Source organism: Peromyscus eremicus, chromosome 6, assembly GCF_949786415.1.
Source record: "Peromyscus eremicus chromosome 6, PerEre_H2_v1, whole genome shotgun sequence".
NCBI classification, from domain to species: Eukaryota; Metazoa; Chordata; class Mammalia; order Rodentia; family Cricetidae; genus Peromyscus; species Peromyscus eremicus.
This window is the reverse complement of record NC_081421.1, coordinates 81,357,908-81,373,035: the sequence shown is the minus strand read 5'-3', so window position 1 is coordinate 81,373,035 and position 15,128 is coordinate 81,357,908. Positions and strand designations below refer to the sequence as shown.

The 15,128-nt window shown below is 46.7% G+C and overlaps 1 protein-coding gene across 4 annotated transcripts in view; it reads right to left on the bottom strand.

Moving 5' to 3' along the window:
• The window catches only part of Sort1 (sortilin 1), an 82,131-nt gene extending 67,003 nt beyond the window's left edge, over positions 1 to 15,128 (bottom strand). For all 4 annotated transcript variants that reach the window (XM_059266089.1, XM_059266091.1, XM_059266090.1 and 1 more), the window contains exon 1: positions 14,811 to 15,128. In XM_059266089.1, the coding sequence (XP_059122072.1) occupies positions 14,811 to 15,113 (303 nt within the window). In that variant the 5' untranslated portion in view covers positions 15,114 to 15,128. The remainder of the gene's footprint in view (positions 1 to 14,810) is intronic.

Genomic DNA, 15,128 nt, shown 5'->3' with positions numbered 1-15,128 from the left:
CAGTCATGAGAAATTCGTGCCTATCTAGTTACACCTGATCTAAAAGTCAAATACTGAAAGAATGAATGCTTGCCCCAGTGAGCATGAGGCCAGCTTACCAGAGTGGGCTGCAGGCTAAGGCAGTCTTACTGTCAGGAGCAGCCTCTCTTGGCAAGCAAAGAGGAGAATGCAATGGTGGCCTGCCACAAACTTGCCTTCCTTCAACAAACCACGTGCCTTCAGTATCTGGGGGAGGGGAGGGCTCCTGGACCCCTGTGGATACCACATCCATGATGCTCAAGTTCCTTAAATCCAATGCCACAGTGTTTACACATAACCCCCACACATCCTCTGTTCCTTGAATCAGCTCTGGATTACCTATATGATGTTAATGCTAAATATAATAAACAGTCACACTGGGTTACTGAAGATATACCGATGACAAAAACATCTGTATGTGTTCAATACAGGCAAAAAATTGTTTATAGGAAATTTTTAAATTCAAAATTAGGTGAATCTGGGAATGTAGAACCCAGAACTGCAAGGGCAGACTCTTCTTCTGCACCCCTCAGGTGCTAGAGCCTATTCCAATCCGTGGGGGAGAAGCAGGGATAATACAGGCTCTGGGTTTATGCCCTCGGATTCTGTGAACAGACCTCTCTCCTGCAGGAATGTAAGCCTTAGGGCTAACCATGCCAGACAATCTATGCCTGTCACAGTGCATGGAAAGCGGCCTACAAACTCACATCCCGCCGAGGCCAGTAACAGCCAGTGAGGAAAGAAGACACAGACCATCTTCTCTCTTGGGAATCCATTTCCTTGGGGGTGAAAATGAATCCTCCTCCTCCTTCTCCACGCACAGGGCTAGGAATCCGGTGGCACAGCTTTCATGAGTGAGCCTACCAAGACTGGGAATCCAGAGTTAAGCTTCCAAATTCCAACAAGAGGACATGGGGACCGGATGCATGACATGCAGGAAAGGTCTGCAGCACATCCCTTTTGTGGGCAGGAAGACAATCTTTACAGAATTGAGTTCTGTCAAATGAGGCATTGCTAGCATCGGAAAACACGGGCCAAAAATAAGATCACAAATGTTCCAGTTCTCATGGAAGCTATTCTTAGAAATGAAAAAAACCTAAACGTTAAAAAAAAAAAAAAATTCAAGTTTTCAAAATCTATTCAATTATGCAGAGTTCTCTGAGAGGCAGGATGATAGGGAGAACACTGGGCTAATAATCAGGCGGCCCGGGGTTTATTTTCAGCTCTGCCAGAAGCCCTGTGAACTTGGGCACCGCTGTCTACCATCCCGGTGGTGGGGGAGGGTGCTGCAGCGGCAAGGTCTCTGCTCCGGAGCATTGCCATTCTGTGACTCAGCAATACACCAGCCTCTCAGCTTGCTCTCCCACTGCTAAGGAGCTGGGGATTGTTTTTAAAGCCACACACCGGCCCCCTAATCCCAATACCCATGTTACAAGAGCAAGCCTGCACTATTCAGCTGCTCGGAGGAGCAGGACACCCTGGGAAAGGAAGTGGTGCAGACCTCTGGTACAGCTTAATGCATGTGTTATGAAGCTATGCATTAGACCTGCGTGAGAAAACTGCATGCTATCGTTCTAATCCCGTTTACCAAAATCTGTCTTCTTAGCTTATGGGGGAAACACATTAAATTTGGGGAAGGGTGAACCTAGAGATGGACAGGGGCAGCAGCAGCAAGAGGCAGGATATTTCGAGGAGAACATTGTTTCTGCAGAATAAACAAACAAGCAAACAAAATCTTAAGCAAGCAGACTTCAGTGCTCAGCCTGAGCATATAGGCCAGAGAATACCAGAGAAAACAGCCCTACTTCTCCGGATAGCCCTGTAGACATTAAACAACACATCACATCAAGGTAACTCGAGTTCTGGGGTAGCCTGATCTAGCTTCTTAATGCTCCAGGGCCATACAATAGACTAATAGGGCCAAGAAATTTTAGAAAAAAAAAATTTCATTAAAAAGAACAAAGTCTTTGGCACTTCAAGGAGTAGGCCTTTTTTTTTTTTTTTTTTTTTAAATCCAGTTTCTTGAAACAATTGATTTCTAATCCTACCCAATAAAATGAAATACATTTCACAATGTTTACCATTTCGTTTTTTACATCCAAGTCCTGACTCAAAGCAAAGGCCAATGAGGAAGAGCCACGTGCTGGTTGTGGGCCATGCTGGCAGGACTGTAGAGCGGGCTGCTCACCCCCTGGGGTGGGGACTGAGTCCCTCAAGCCCTCTGCTACGCCACAGCCACACTGGCTTTCTTCCAGATCTCGGGTACACCAAGCCCTTCCTTGCTCCAGGCCTTATGAACATGCTGTCCTCTGCCTGGGGTGTTCCTCCTGGCAAAATCCCATTCATCTTCAGTATCGGTTTAAAGCAAGGAAGGTCTCAACAAGACCTCAGTGTCCCAGGTAAAAGGGCCTCTGCCAATTACTCTCCCGTGGCTGCTTCTTTCCTACCATATTTATAATTATACATTGTTGGCCGTTTTCCCATTGGTTCATAAAGCACACAGATATAAAATATAAATGTAAAGACAGAGGGCTATCTGTTTTTTTTTTTTTTCTGTATCAGCTCCCATGATCTGGGATCCAGTATAATACCTAACACATGTGTGCACATTAAACCACTAGAGGATTTTAAAAAAAAAGTGTTTATTATTTTTTTTTAATAGGGCCTCAGTGTCCCATGCTGGCCTTGAGTTCCCTATGTATCGTATGATGACCTTGAGTCTCTGGTCCTCCTGCCTCTACTCCTAGAGTGCTGGGATGACGGGTGTGTGCTGAGGATCAAGCTCAGGGCCTCACTCATGCATGGCAGTCGGGCACTCTGCCAGCTGAGGCACATGCCCTGCCCCTTGACAGAGCATGTTAGAGCAGTATTATATATTATTTATGTTGGTTTTAGTGCTGTTTGCATGCATGCCCATAGGCCAGAAGAGGGCATCAGATCCCATTACAGATGGTTGTGAGCCACCTTGTGGTTGCTGGGAATTGAACTCAGGACCTCTGGAAGAGCAGCCAGTGCACTTAACAGCTGAGCCATCTTTCCGGCCCCTTTATTTATTTATTTATTTATTATTTATTTATTTATTTATTTATTTATTTATTTATTTATTTATTTATTTATTTATTTATTTATTTATTTATTTATTTTTAATGCAGTACTATATATTATTATAAAGCATCATTGCTACATTATAAATGAAGAAAGTTGCTCAGAGAAGCTAAATAATCTGCCCAAAGTCACTCAGTTGGTAAGTGACAGGACATGGTTTCAAAGTCCTATCTGTCCCACTCCAGATAACATCTAAACGCCGCTTTTGCTCCAACACTCTGTGAGACAAAATGAACTCATGACACAGCCTTTAAGGAGTTTACAATCCGGAGAGAAATGCTTTTAGAAACCAAACTGAACACCAGACAGAACACTTGAAGCGCTGTGTTGTGGTACAAGTGGCCGCTACAGGAGCGGACAGGAGGATGCGGCAGGGATCGGGAGGGCGTTGAGACAAGCTGAGAACCCCGAGAACAAAGGTAGTGAACAGCAGAGCTAGAGAGACTGGCCAGAGTCCCTTTAACTGGAGTGGAGGATTAACATAAGCCCGGAAGGAAGCTGTGATGGGGTTAAAGACACATGCATATAATAAACACGTTTCTTCAGCATTCTCTTCTAACACACTACCAAGCACAGGCCGGAGAAGTACCTACCATATCTAACTGATATTTCTCTGGTCCTCACTGACATAAGTAGGGTGAAAAGCTACCACAGCTGCTCGCTGATGAAAGGCTAAGACATGCAAGGAAGGTCCCGTTCCTCACAGCCACTAACTCCAATAAACTGAAACTCAAAGGTGAAGAAAAGTTGTTATTAAACTACAAGAAGTCTTTAGACGTAATTGTAAGTTATTTAAAACTCACTGCGTACCTGAAGCCATCTTAACGAAATAAGTGTGTATCTGGTGGCTTTCTTCCTGATTGCTAATTTGATCATTATTCTGCGTCCATCATCCGTAGCGTCAAGAAAGTCAGTTTGAGGGGGGTGTCCAGGGGTGGATGCAATCAGGATATATTGTGTACACGATGGAATTGCCAAAGAATAAATAAAAAATATTTTAAAAACAGAAAGTCGCCGGGCGGTGGTGGCGCACGCCTTTAATCCCAGCACTCGGGAGGCAGAGCCAGGCGGATCTCTGTGAGTTCGAGGCCAGCCTGGGCTACAGAATGAGTTCCAGGAAAGGCGCAAAGCTACACAAAGAAACCCTGTCTCAAAAAACCAAAAAAAAAAAAAAAAAAAAAAAAAACCCCAGAAAGTCAGTTTGAAAGGATATAGCTCCTGAATGAGTTGGCACATGGCTTTAATCTCAGCACTGGGGAGGCAGAGAGAGGCAGGTGGATCTCTTGTGCATTCGAGGCCAGCCTGGACTACAGAATGAGTTCCAGGACAGCCAGGGCTACACAGAGAAGCTGTGTCTCAAGGGAAGGAAGGAAAGGAAGGAAGGGAGGGAGGGAGGGAGAGAAGAAGGGACGGAGGGAGGAGGGGAAAAGGGAGGGATAGATTCTTTTGCCCACCTCCACCTTTACCAAGTCCAAGGACATAAACACCATGGTCACCCATTGGTATTCCAGGAAGGCTAGTTCAGGTGCACTGCCCTGTCTCCTTTGGATAATAAAATCTACCAAGCTCAAGTTCTTTATAGTAAATGATGGAGTGTTAACATATAATTTACTTATTTCTTCCCACCTAATATACTGTAAATCATCTCTATCTGTAATAACCAATACCAATTGTGATGTTGTCTAGAGAGTAAGTACAAAGAAAGTCTATACATGTTCACTCTACATGCAATATGTGTGTGTGTGTGTGTGTGTGTGTGTGTGAGAGAGAGAGAGAGAGAGAGAGAGAGAGAGAGAGAGAGAATGTGAGTGTGTGTGTGAGAGAGAATTTGAGTGTCTACATGCATGTCGAGGCCAGAGGTTGATATCCACTCTCTTCTACAATCACTCTTCACCTTATTTTTTGAGACAGGGTTTTTCACTGAACCTGGAGCTTGCTCATTCAAGTAGCCTGGCTGGCCAGTAAGCCTCAGGAATCCTGTCTTTGCCTGTCCAGTGCCATCACACCTGGCTTTTCATGCAGGCTCTGGGGATCAAACTCAGGTCCCTGTGCTTGCCTGGCCAGCACTCTACAGAATGAGCTATTTCCCTAGCCCATAGATACAATTTGAAAAAGTACTTTAAATTCATAGGTATGGAACCCACAGATACTGAGAATCCAATATAAATATTTCTTAATACAGAGTTGGCTCCTGTGAGTACCCTGAATGAATCTCCAAGAATATTGTAGCTATAAAAATGTGTAAATAAATATTTAAGTGTCTAGCTGGTAATGCATCAGAAGTTTGTAGAGACATCCTCTACTATAGAGACAGTAAGAGGGGAGAGCTGGCCCTGGGGGCATGAGAGCTGGCCTGTCCCTTGCCTGGACAGTGTGGGAGAGCTGGTCCTGTTGGCATGGGCACAGAAGAGCTGGTGGGCTGACCATCTCAGCTAACCCAGACCCAGATCCAGGGCTTAGAGCTGGCCCACTCCTAAATCTACCACATCTATGAGCTGTGGGAGCTGGTGAAGGAGCCGGTCCTGCAGACCCAAAACTGCAGGATCTCCATGACAAAGGGCCACAACAGGGTATTTGAGAGGAGTCCCAGTTAGGATCCAGTATTGATAGTGGAGCAGAGGCCAGAGGCCTCGAACCAGACCAATGACTCATTGCAATGAACGCTTGCAAGGAAAGCTGTTAGGGAAAGGGTGGACTGGATGACACACTGTGACACACTGGCGGCTTCCATAGTGAGATTTTCTTTTCTTTTGGGAGGAGGGTGCAAGGGTGGAGGGTGGATACGCAAGGACTGGGAAATGAGTGGGATCAGCGTGCATGGTATGAAATTTACAAAATCAATTTTTTAAATTATGAAAAAAAAAGAGATGGATTCATGCTAAATCTCAAATTGTTACTGTACAATGACCTTAGAAGGTAGATATCAGATTTCCCTTTTTATCAATGAAAAAAAAAACTGAGGTTAAGAAAGATTGATGTGTTCATGGTTACCACTGAAGTTCAAATCCAGGTCTAATACCTGGGATTCTGTACCACGCCCACCTTCAGTTATTAACTCAAACAAGTTAAAACTTGATGCAATCACGAAGGTTAAAAACAGAACAACTCTCTAACACATGCTTCTTACGTTTCTGCCAACCTTGACTCACCCTCTGTGCCACCCTCACCCAAGCCTGTCAACCAACCCTGCCAAGAGAGAAATGCATCTCTGCCTCATCCATCTCCTTTTATGCACACGTTTTTTGGGAGTTGGTTCAGTGGCTGTATTTATCAGGGTCATGCAGCTGACAACGGGGCCCTGTGGAAGCTGCGACCCATCAACAAGCTTATTAAGAAATTATACTAGTCACACTTACAGGATACTTAAAGGTTTCCAAAATATATTCACTTACGCTTTCTCTTCAAAGCCTCGTGGTAATTACTACCTTTCATGCAAGGGGGACTGGAGGCTTAGAAAGACTGAGTTCTTTCTACCGAGGGCACTGTGACTTTCAGGGAGCGGAGAGAGATTCGCAACTGCACAACTTAGAAATGGAGTCTATGGTCTTGCCTCACCTCTATGGCAGAGGCATTGATTTAAAACCTGTTTGTGAACTTCCAAATACAGCATCACGTTGGGACATCTGGGTTCACTCCCAGCTCTCAGCCAGTGAGCTATCCTCTAGCCTCAACAGTAGAAGTGACAGTATGTGACCAGCTAAAGACCTAACCATCTAGGACTCAACAGGTCATCTGGCTTCCATAGTAGATGCAAGGGTGGTGACAAATGAACAGGCCTGGCACCCTGTCCAAGCCACTGAACACATGAGCAGCCAGCAATATTCAAACAAATGCGGTCATGGGCATCCAGGTTTCTCATCCTGTGGCTCCCGTCCTCCTTTAAGAATATCCAGTGTTGGGGGAGGGGGTGAGATGGCCCAGCAGGTAGAGAGAAGGGCTTGCACTGAGGCCGGATGATGTGAGCTTGATCCTACAACACGGCAGGAAAGAAGGACGCCTGAGAGCAGTTTACTGATCTTCACATGCTTGCCATGGCATATAGGTGCCTGCACACACACACACACACACACACACACACACACACACAATTTTTTAAAAAAATGTCTAGAGTCGGAACGTGTTCCTTAGAGCATCTGAACCCGAGAGCCACCTGGTTCTCATTCATCTCTCTTGCTGGGCATAATCCTTCAGTCCACAGCAACGGGCAGCGTCCCCAAGGGATGTTCTTTCTGCTTCTCCAGTGCCACCTCTGGTTTCCCCAGCTCTGGCCTCAGATCGAGCACTTTCAAGTAAAACACTTTCACTCACGATCTTTCAAAGATCCTACCCACACTGCGGGCTGCCCCTCTCCTCTCCCCTGAACGGCTATCAGTTTTACTTCTCCATGTGCTTTCATGGAAACATTAGTCTTATTATCGCTCTCCAAAACAATATTTCCACCACCCATCCCCAGAGCTGGTCTCACATCTCCTGTCTATGTCTTTACAGATCTCTCCACCTTGCCTCCCCAGAGCACTGCTCTGTGAGGTTCTGCCTTCCTGCATACTCCTGAGAGCCACTTCTGAACACCAAAATCTGTACAAAGACATTGATAGTTTAGCTTTGTTAAGACAACCCCTGGGTTCCTCTCAACATGTAGTAAGAGGCTCATGTACTGGGCACCTACCTAGTATATTACATTTAATACGATACTTGGATAAAACTTCCTAGTTGATCCTCTGAACAACCAGTGTGTGTCTCTCTAGTTTACCAAAACAAACTACGAAGGTCAAGAGAAGTAAAAGAATTCTCCATGATCACAGAGCCATGAATGCAGGAGAGCCATATCTCAAGTCTGCATATTAAGGTATGTCTTGGGCATTTTGTATGTAACTAATTGATGTTCTGGATCCCTCCTGCAAAGAGCAAGTGCCATCCAAACATTTGATTAGCGCTACCTCGTCTGAGAAGAGTTAAAGGGAAATGCCTTTCCTAGTTCAATCTCTCGGCCCTTAAGGGAGTTGAACCAGGCTTGAAAACTGGCGGGAGCATAACATCAGAGCTTAACACAGAGCAAAACCCTAACTAAAGCCAACATAGGGGGGCGAATAGCCAGAGACCCCTACACACACACACACACACACACACACACACACACACACACACACGGAACCAATGCACATTTTCTGATGACAGCCTATCAAGTCTGTTAATCACAATCGAGTTTCCACACATGCAGAGGCTGAAAGTAAGTCTACCACATATTTTCAAATACTTGGTTTGCTGGAAAGAGGACAAATAACCGAGTTTAGGAAAAAGAAAAAACAGACCACAACAAGCCCCATGTTTACCACTACATAGTTACTGGATTCGCGTTTGGGCTACAGACTAGTAGCTTTTATTAGCATTAAAATTTCCAGGCAGGGCTGGAGAGATGGCTCAGAGGTTAAGAGCACTGACTGCTCTTCCAGAGGACCTGAGTTCAATTCCCAGCAACCACATGGTGGCTCACAACCATCTATAATGAGATCTTGTGCCCTCTTCTGGTATACAGACATACATACAAACAGAACACTGTATACATAATAAATAAGTAAATCTTTAAAAAAAAAATTTCCAGGCAACAAGGGACAATAAAGCATTACTACCCCTAAAATAAGAGGCAAAGGTCCTTCCTAATTGCCTGGAAAGATTCCTACTCTCTTTTGGGAATGCTCGCATCTCACTGAAGCGAGTGGCAGAGCACCACCTCCAGATGTGAAATCCACACTATGTGCAAGCTCAACAGCCTTGCAATCAATTTGCAATCAACCAATAAACACTTGTGATCACAGCCTCTGGCCTCTTCCATGTGGGCCACAGAATTCTTTAAGAACATTTCTGTGCTGTTCCAAAACTTGTAACATCCCAGATGAGGAATTGAGCGGCAGAGACTGAAACATAAAACAGAACGTGAATTACATCACAGAGGGCTTTCTCAGCAGAGCACCACAGGCTCTGTTTTTATAGTGGTTTCTGGAGACTGGATTCAGGGTAGAGAGGATGCATTAGCTCAATATTTAAAGAGACCCACGGGCCCAGCTTTCACCGAACAGTTTATTGATATGAAGAGTCTTGTCTGAACACTTTCAACCAAACTAGCTCAAAACTACATTTACTAACCCGTTTCTGAATGGAGCCACCGTTAAACAACAATGAAACACCTAGACCAGATGCACACAGACTGCTTTGTTCTTCCAGGACCATTACCCCCGAAAACCCACCTACACACAGACCCTGAGGCCACAAAGTGGGATGAATAAGTGTCTGCTACATTTCTAAACGGAGGGGGTAAAAGACACAAGAGACATTCTGGTTACCAGGACAGAGGACTGGGAAGCTGTAGAACCTGACAAACACAGTAGCTATTTCATAGGCTTTCTGGAGCCAACATAATATAGCTCTTTCTAGAGGGGGCTACATGTCAGATTGGACGGGTTTTCTGCCTCAACATTAGTTCCTCATCACATAAAACAGCTGAGCCTCGTTCCTCCTGCCTCAAAAGGGAGCTATAATTTCCTGATAACAGAGATCGAGGTAGTGGGAGACGGGACAGGATTCGAGGAACAGGAGAGAAGTTCTCCGGCTGATGCCCACAAGCGGTGCTAAGCATTACCCGCCATACGGTATCCACACAGGGTAAGAGATCACCGATGATGAAACTGAGGAGCACAGACATGACAGTCACCCACTGGGAGACCGATGCCCGCTGACAAGAGCTGCTTGCAAAGGACAGAGCTCCAAAGAACCTGGGGGCAGCCTCCCTGAGCCTGACACAAAAAAGCAGAACGGAGTATCAGAGCAGAGTCTGTTGCTAACATGACTACAGAAAGAAAAGAGCCTTTAGAAACTGACCAGAGCAGCTGCTGCTAACAGTTACCTTTCCCGGCAGAGAGAAAACTCGAACCTCTAATTAAAGATTGCAATGCACAGGGGCAAATATTGGAGCCAGCAGTGAACTTACCTATTACACGCTATTCCTTTTGAGCCATCTGTCACACCTGGCAAGACGTTTACCTTCCTGTCAAGCAAAGCTCAGCCCTTCGGGAGATCAGCCTTTCCCCAGGCAGAAGAGAATTCATCACAGCTGCTGATGGTTCCTCGGGGGAAGCCCAGCATGTGCCATTTTAACATCACCCTCAGACCAGTCGTACCGGAGAGGGCTCTTCCCGAGGCCATGGCTCCCTCTGCTCAACCGGGACCAAGAGGGCAGCCTCCTGAATGCCCATGCCTTGACCCAGAATTGAGTGGAAAGGGCCTTGTAAGAAGTGAGATAAAGTAGAGAGCGCAAGTGGAGTATTGGAGGGTGGGGGTGAGGGCGGAAGGAAGCCGGGCGATTGCTGGGACAAATGAGGCAGCCAGGGAGTTCTGGGACAGCTAAAGGCAACAACCTTCAGATTTTCGGGTGTTACAAAGGTCTGGTGATCTCTGACAGGCTGAGAGCGGCAGCTCTCTGGAGGCACACACACTGAGTCCTGTCAGCCTGGACTCAGCCCTGCCAGGCTGGCAAACAAACACTGGCATTCTTCTCAGGGCTGAGGCCCACAACAGCCTCTCCACAGGGCCTGTTTGCTCAAGGAACCAGAGGCTTTGATGTCCGGGTAGAAGTTGGGAAGTTCTGTGTAAAGAAGTAGCTAGTGACCGGAGCAGAGGGAGGGGTGAGCCACGGCTCCCGGCCCTATTAATCATCAGTTTAAGAACTTTTAAGGAAATTATCAAATGGCCTGTACACAGGAATGAGAAGCAAGGAAATTATGTCAGCCACCGCTGTGACTGGCCAAGGCATTTCTACTGTTTCTTTAAGACAGACTTTCATGCCTACCCTCCAAGGGGTGCTTATGGGGGAATGTTTTGAAGCAACTCAACTTAGCAACCAACATTAATAAAATCCTCTGGGCCTGCTCAATTTCTCCATGTACAAAGGTTATATGTGCTGTGACCATTCCAAGCACATAAACAATTGCTTAATACTGAGGCCTGACAACAGTTTGGAGTTAAGAGCGAAAGAAGACTATTGAGGGACTGGAGAGATGGCTCAGAGCTTTAAGAGCACTGACTGCTCTTCCAGAGGACCCGGGTTCAATTCCCAGCATCCACAGGGCGGCTCACAACTGTCTGTAACTCCATCCAGTTCCAGGAGATCCGACACCTTCACACAGAATGTGAACACACTACAGGCAAAACAGCAGTGCACATCAAATAAATAAATAAATAATCTTTAAAAAAAAAGATTATCGAAGCTAAGAAAATCTGTGGAAAACGCTTGTAACTGAGTGCTACGTATCACAGCCTTTGAATCCTCTAATACAGAGTGTATTTTTATGCACGCTTGTTTATTTCTCCTAAGCAGGCATGCTTAGCTCCATTTTTAAGATTAGGAATGAGACGTGGAGGCTTAAGGAACTTGGTGAAGATAACATAATAACATAGTGAGGACTCAAATGCAGGCAAGGCTGGCCCAGAGCCTGCCCCATGGGGCTGTAGTGCCTTTCCATGGCATGCCAAACCCTCAGAACAAGATCAGGAAGTATAATCTGTTACAAGATGTAAGCAGTGATCTTCTGCCTTTGATTTCTTGCCATTCTTTTCGCTGTTTCAGTAACAGCCAATATTTTTTATTTCCACTTTCCTACCAGTCTATTGTACTTATTGATAATACTGTAAGTAGAAAAAAAAAAAAGTATTTTCTCTTCTCACTTAAATCCCACAGAGCATCAAATCATTATGGCCCCTATGTGAACAACATATGCCATCAAAATAAATACAACACGCTTGAAACAGACTTAAAACCCAGATCGAAAAGACCGTGAAAGGAAACCTTGGGAGGAACAGGGAGGCTCGGGGGACAAGGACAACCTATTGGGTTTCAGGAGTTAAGAAGCCCAGGTCACAGCCTGGGGTGAAAGCTACACTATAAAGGCATACCCTTTACTTTGTAAATTTCTTAAGATTAAATGCTGGGGCTGGGAATATGGCTTAGTGGTAGAGCAAGCCATTGCCTAGTATGAGCAAGGCGTCGGGGTTAACTCCCAGCACCCCTCCCCCCCAATGGAATAAGTTCTGCTATAGCAGCCAGTTTAGAGACCTGCTAAAACTTCTAGAGTTGTGCACTGTCGTGTTTGAATTACCTTTGTAACTGGGCGCCCCTCCCCCCATCTCTGGCAATGCCTTGGGAAAGCATTCACATACACTCATGATAAGATTTGAAATGAGAACTAAGACCTTCTGTGGGGTTTTGGGGGAGAGCAGGGATTGAATTCTTTCACATTGTACAGAAAAAAAAAAAATTAGTCCAAAGAACACCTTCCTCCTCCAGCTGTCTGGAAACATCCAATGTCTCTGACAATAAATAATAAATAAATAAGTCGTTCTGTGATGCGGACACCTTTATTTCACCCTGTTATAAAGGGGCCCCAAATACCAGATCGCTTCAGTCCCGTGTAGCGTGCTGTTATTATGACATCTGAGAAATGCAGAATTGAAAAACTCAAGAGATTACTTCATAATTTCCGGGAGAAGCTGAGCTTCTGAAAACTACCTTAAATGATTGCTAAGGTGAAGGTGGTTAACAAAGACTCCCCCTGCCAGCAAAAACAACAACAACAACAACAACAACAACAAAACAGGCATTCAAATTGCAAAAAGGATAAACTCTCTCAAGAAGAATTATGGAAGGGCAAGGACTGGGGCGGTGGAGTCATTTTAAATAAAGAGGTCTGAAGGAAAACAAACAAACAAGCTGTAACTAAATAAAATGAAACAGAGGACGCTTTGCACATGAACTTCAAAGAAGGAGGTTTCTGAGTCTCTCGAACCGGGTTTCTTCGCCTCTTCCTTTGGAATCGGTATATTATTAACGACACATTTGACCAGGGACTGTTGCGGACCTGAAGATGGGTCAGGCAGCAAGAGGAGACTCTGAGGTATGGGGTAAGAATGCTGGGTCTGGCTGGTGCAAGGGAGCCTGGCACAATTTGTACGAACTATCAGTGTCGTAAATTCCTTCTCAACACCCTACCGAGAAAGCGAAGTTTACACAATTTTTCTTTCATCAAATAGGAAGATTTTCCAGTATTTATTCCACTGTATCTGCGCCCAACCAGTCCCACCCTTCAGCATCCCTTAACTACCCTCTTACAGTTTGCTGCTTGGGCTCATCAGCTGCCCGGTGTCCCCTGACTGGAGAATTAGGTCCCACTAACAAGTATGGATCTCAAAAGGAAGTCCAAGGGGACACTGAGGTTCCAGTGATACTGAGATGGAATGTAAACAAAAGCAGAACAGGTACAGAACACCAGCCACCCACTTCCACCTCCGTGTACAATTTGTCTTTGAAAAAAAAAAAAGATATAACGGAGAAAACACATTGAACTAAAAAAATGTCTTTCCCATGTGTGGGTTGCAACAATTGTTAATTTTAGAAAAATAGAGGAGGAAAACGCCCTAGTTGTGCTGAAACCAAGACTTTCCTAACAGTTTCTCAATGCAGCAATGTGTCAAGGTTCGGAAACTTGTGCCCCAAAACAGAAGCAACATAACTTTGAAAGTCTTGACCAAGAGCAGGCTTAAGACAGACTTTCTGCAGTATGTTTCATAGTTAGTAGAAATCAGGACCAGATAGAGCGGTCCAGATCAGGGTTCAACACGAGGTTAGCAGTCAGCTTTGAAGGAGTAAAGCAGATCATAGGATCTCAGGTCACACACACACGCCAATACCAGACCAGTACTTCCGCAAAGAGAGTCCCACCGTAGGTCCACTTACAAGGAAACATGACACACTGGAGCCTATTTCCTGAATGGATCTGGAGCAAAGGAATTTAAAGAGCCTGGGGTGCGTGGAAAGGAGGTGACAGGTTATAACCCTGACTCTTGTTTGGGACAGCTGGTAACGCTGTGAGGCCATCCAGATGGAACTTCTGGATAATTCTGGTCTGTCCTGCAACTGCTTCTAATCTAGGTCCTAGAGGCCCTGTTCTGTTCTCTGGGCTCTGCACACAGGATTTTGGTTTTTGGTTCGGGAAGCTTCTCAAGGTCATTTTGGGTCAGGTCAGAGGTTTCTGTGCTTGCATCCTGAGAAAACAATCTTGAACCGTTTTTTTAGGAGCAGCGGAGATGTCATTTTATGGCTGGGTTTCAATGTCATCTTCGTTTCCACGCGTGTTCCTTTAACTATGGAAACACAAGCCGTGACCTAACAACTGCTGTGGGATGGTTTCTGGACGCCAGCCTCACCACCCTGAAAGTACCGACCCAGAAGAGGGCACACCTCTGCCTCTGGGCAGCCCAACTTCTCCTGCAATCACTCAAGGGGTAATTATGCCTCCAGCTTCCTGGTAGGTAACAGCGACGTTCTACATTCGGGGTGGGGGCTGGGGGGAAACAGGGATGACCGGAAGATTCTGACAACTTAAGAAGCAGAAGCAAAGAATGCGGCGAGTGAAAGTCTCGGATTGCCTCGGCTGTGACGACACACAGCCCGGCGGGCCGCAGCCACCCCGACCCGCGCCACCCCCGCGCCCCGCCGCCCTCCGCAGCCGGGATCTCGCGCCAGCCTCGTAGCGTGCAGCCGGAGCGGGGCGCCCGCCGGGGACCGAAGGCCGGGGGTGGGGTGGGGTGGGGGGCGGCCCCACCGTTAGGGGGGGGGGGGTTCCCGGGCCCCGCGCGCTCACCTGGTGCGTGTTGTTGGCCAGCTTGGCGACGAAGTCCGGGACACGGCCGCAGCCCTGGTCCTCCGCGGGCGCGCCGCGGCGCCAACGGCCAGCGCGGGGGACCGGGCCCCCGGGCGCGGCGGCGCGCAGCCCCCAGCTCACCCCGACCGGCCCGGCCCAGCGCAGCGGAGGCGGCGCGGGCGGCGGCGGTGCGTCCAGCCGGTCCTGGCCGACGGCGGCCGGCGGCAGCAGCAGCTGCAGGAGCAGGAGGAGGCCGAGGGGCCAGCGCGAGAGGCCGTCCGCAGCTCCCCGGGGCCGCTCCATCGCCGCCGAATGCAG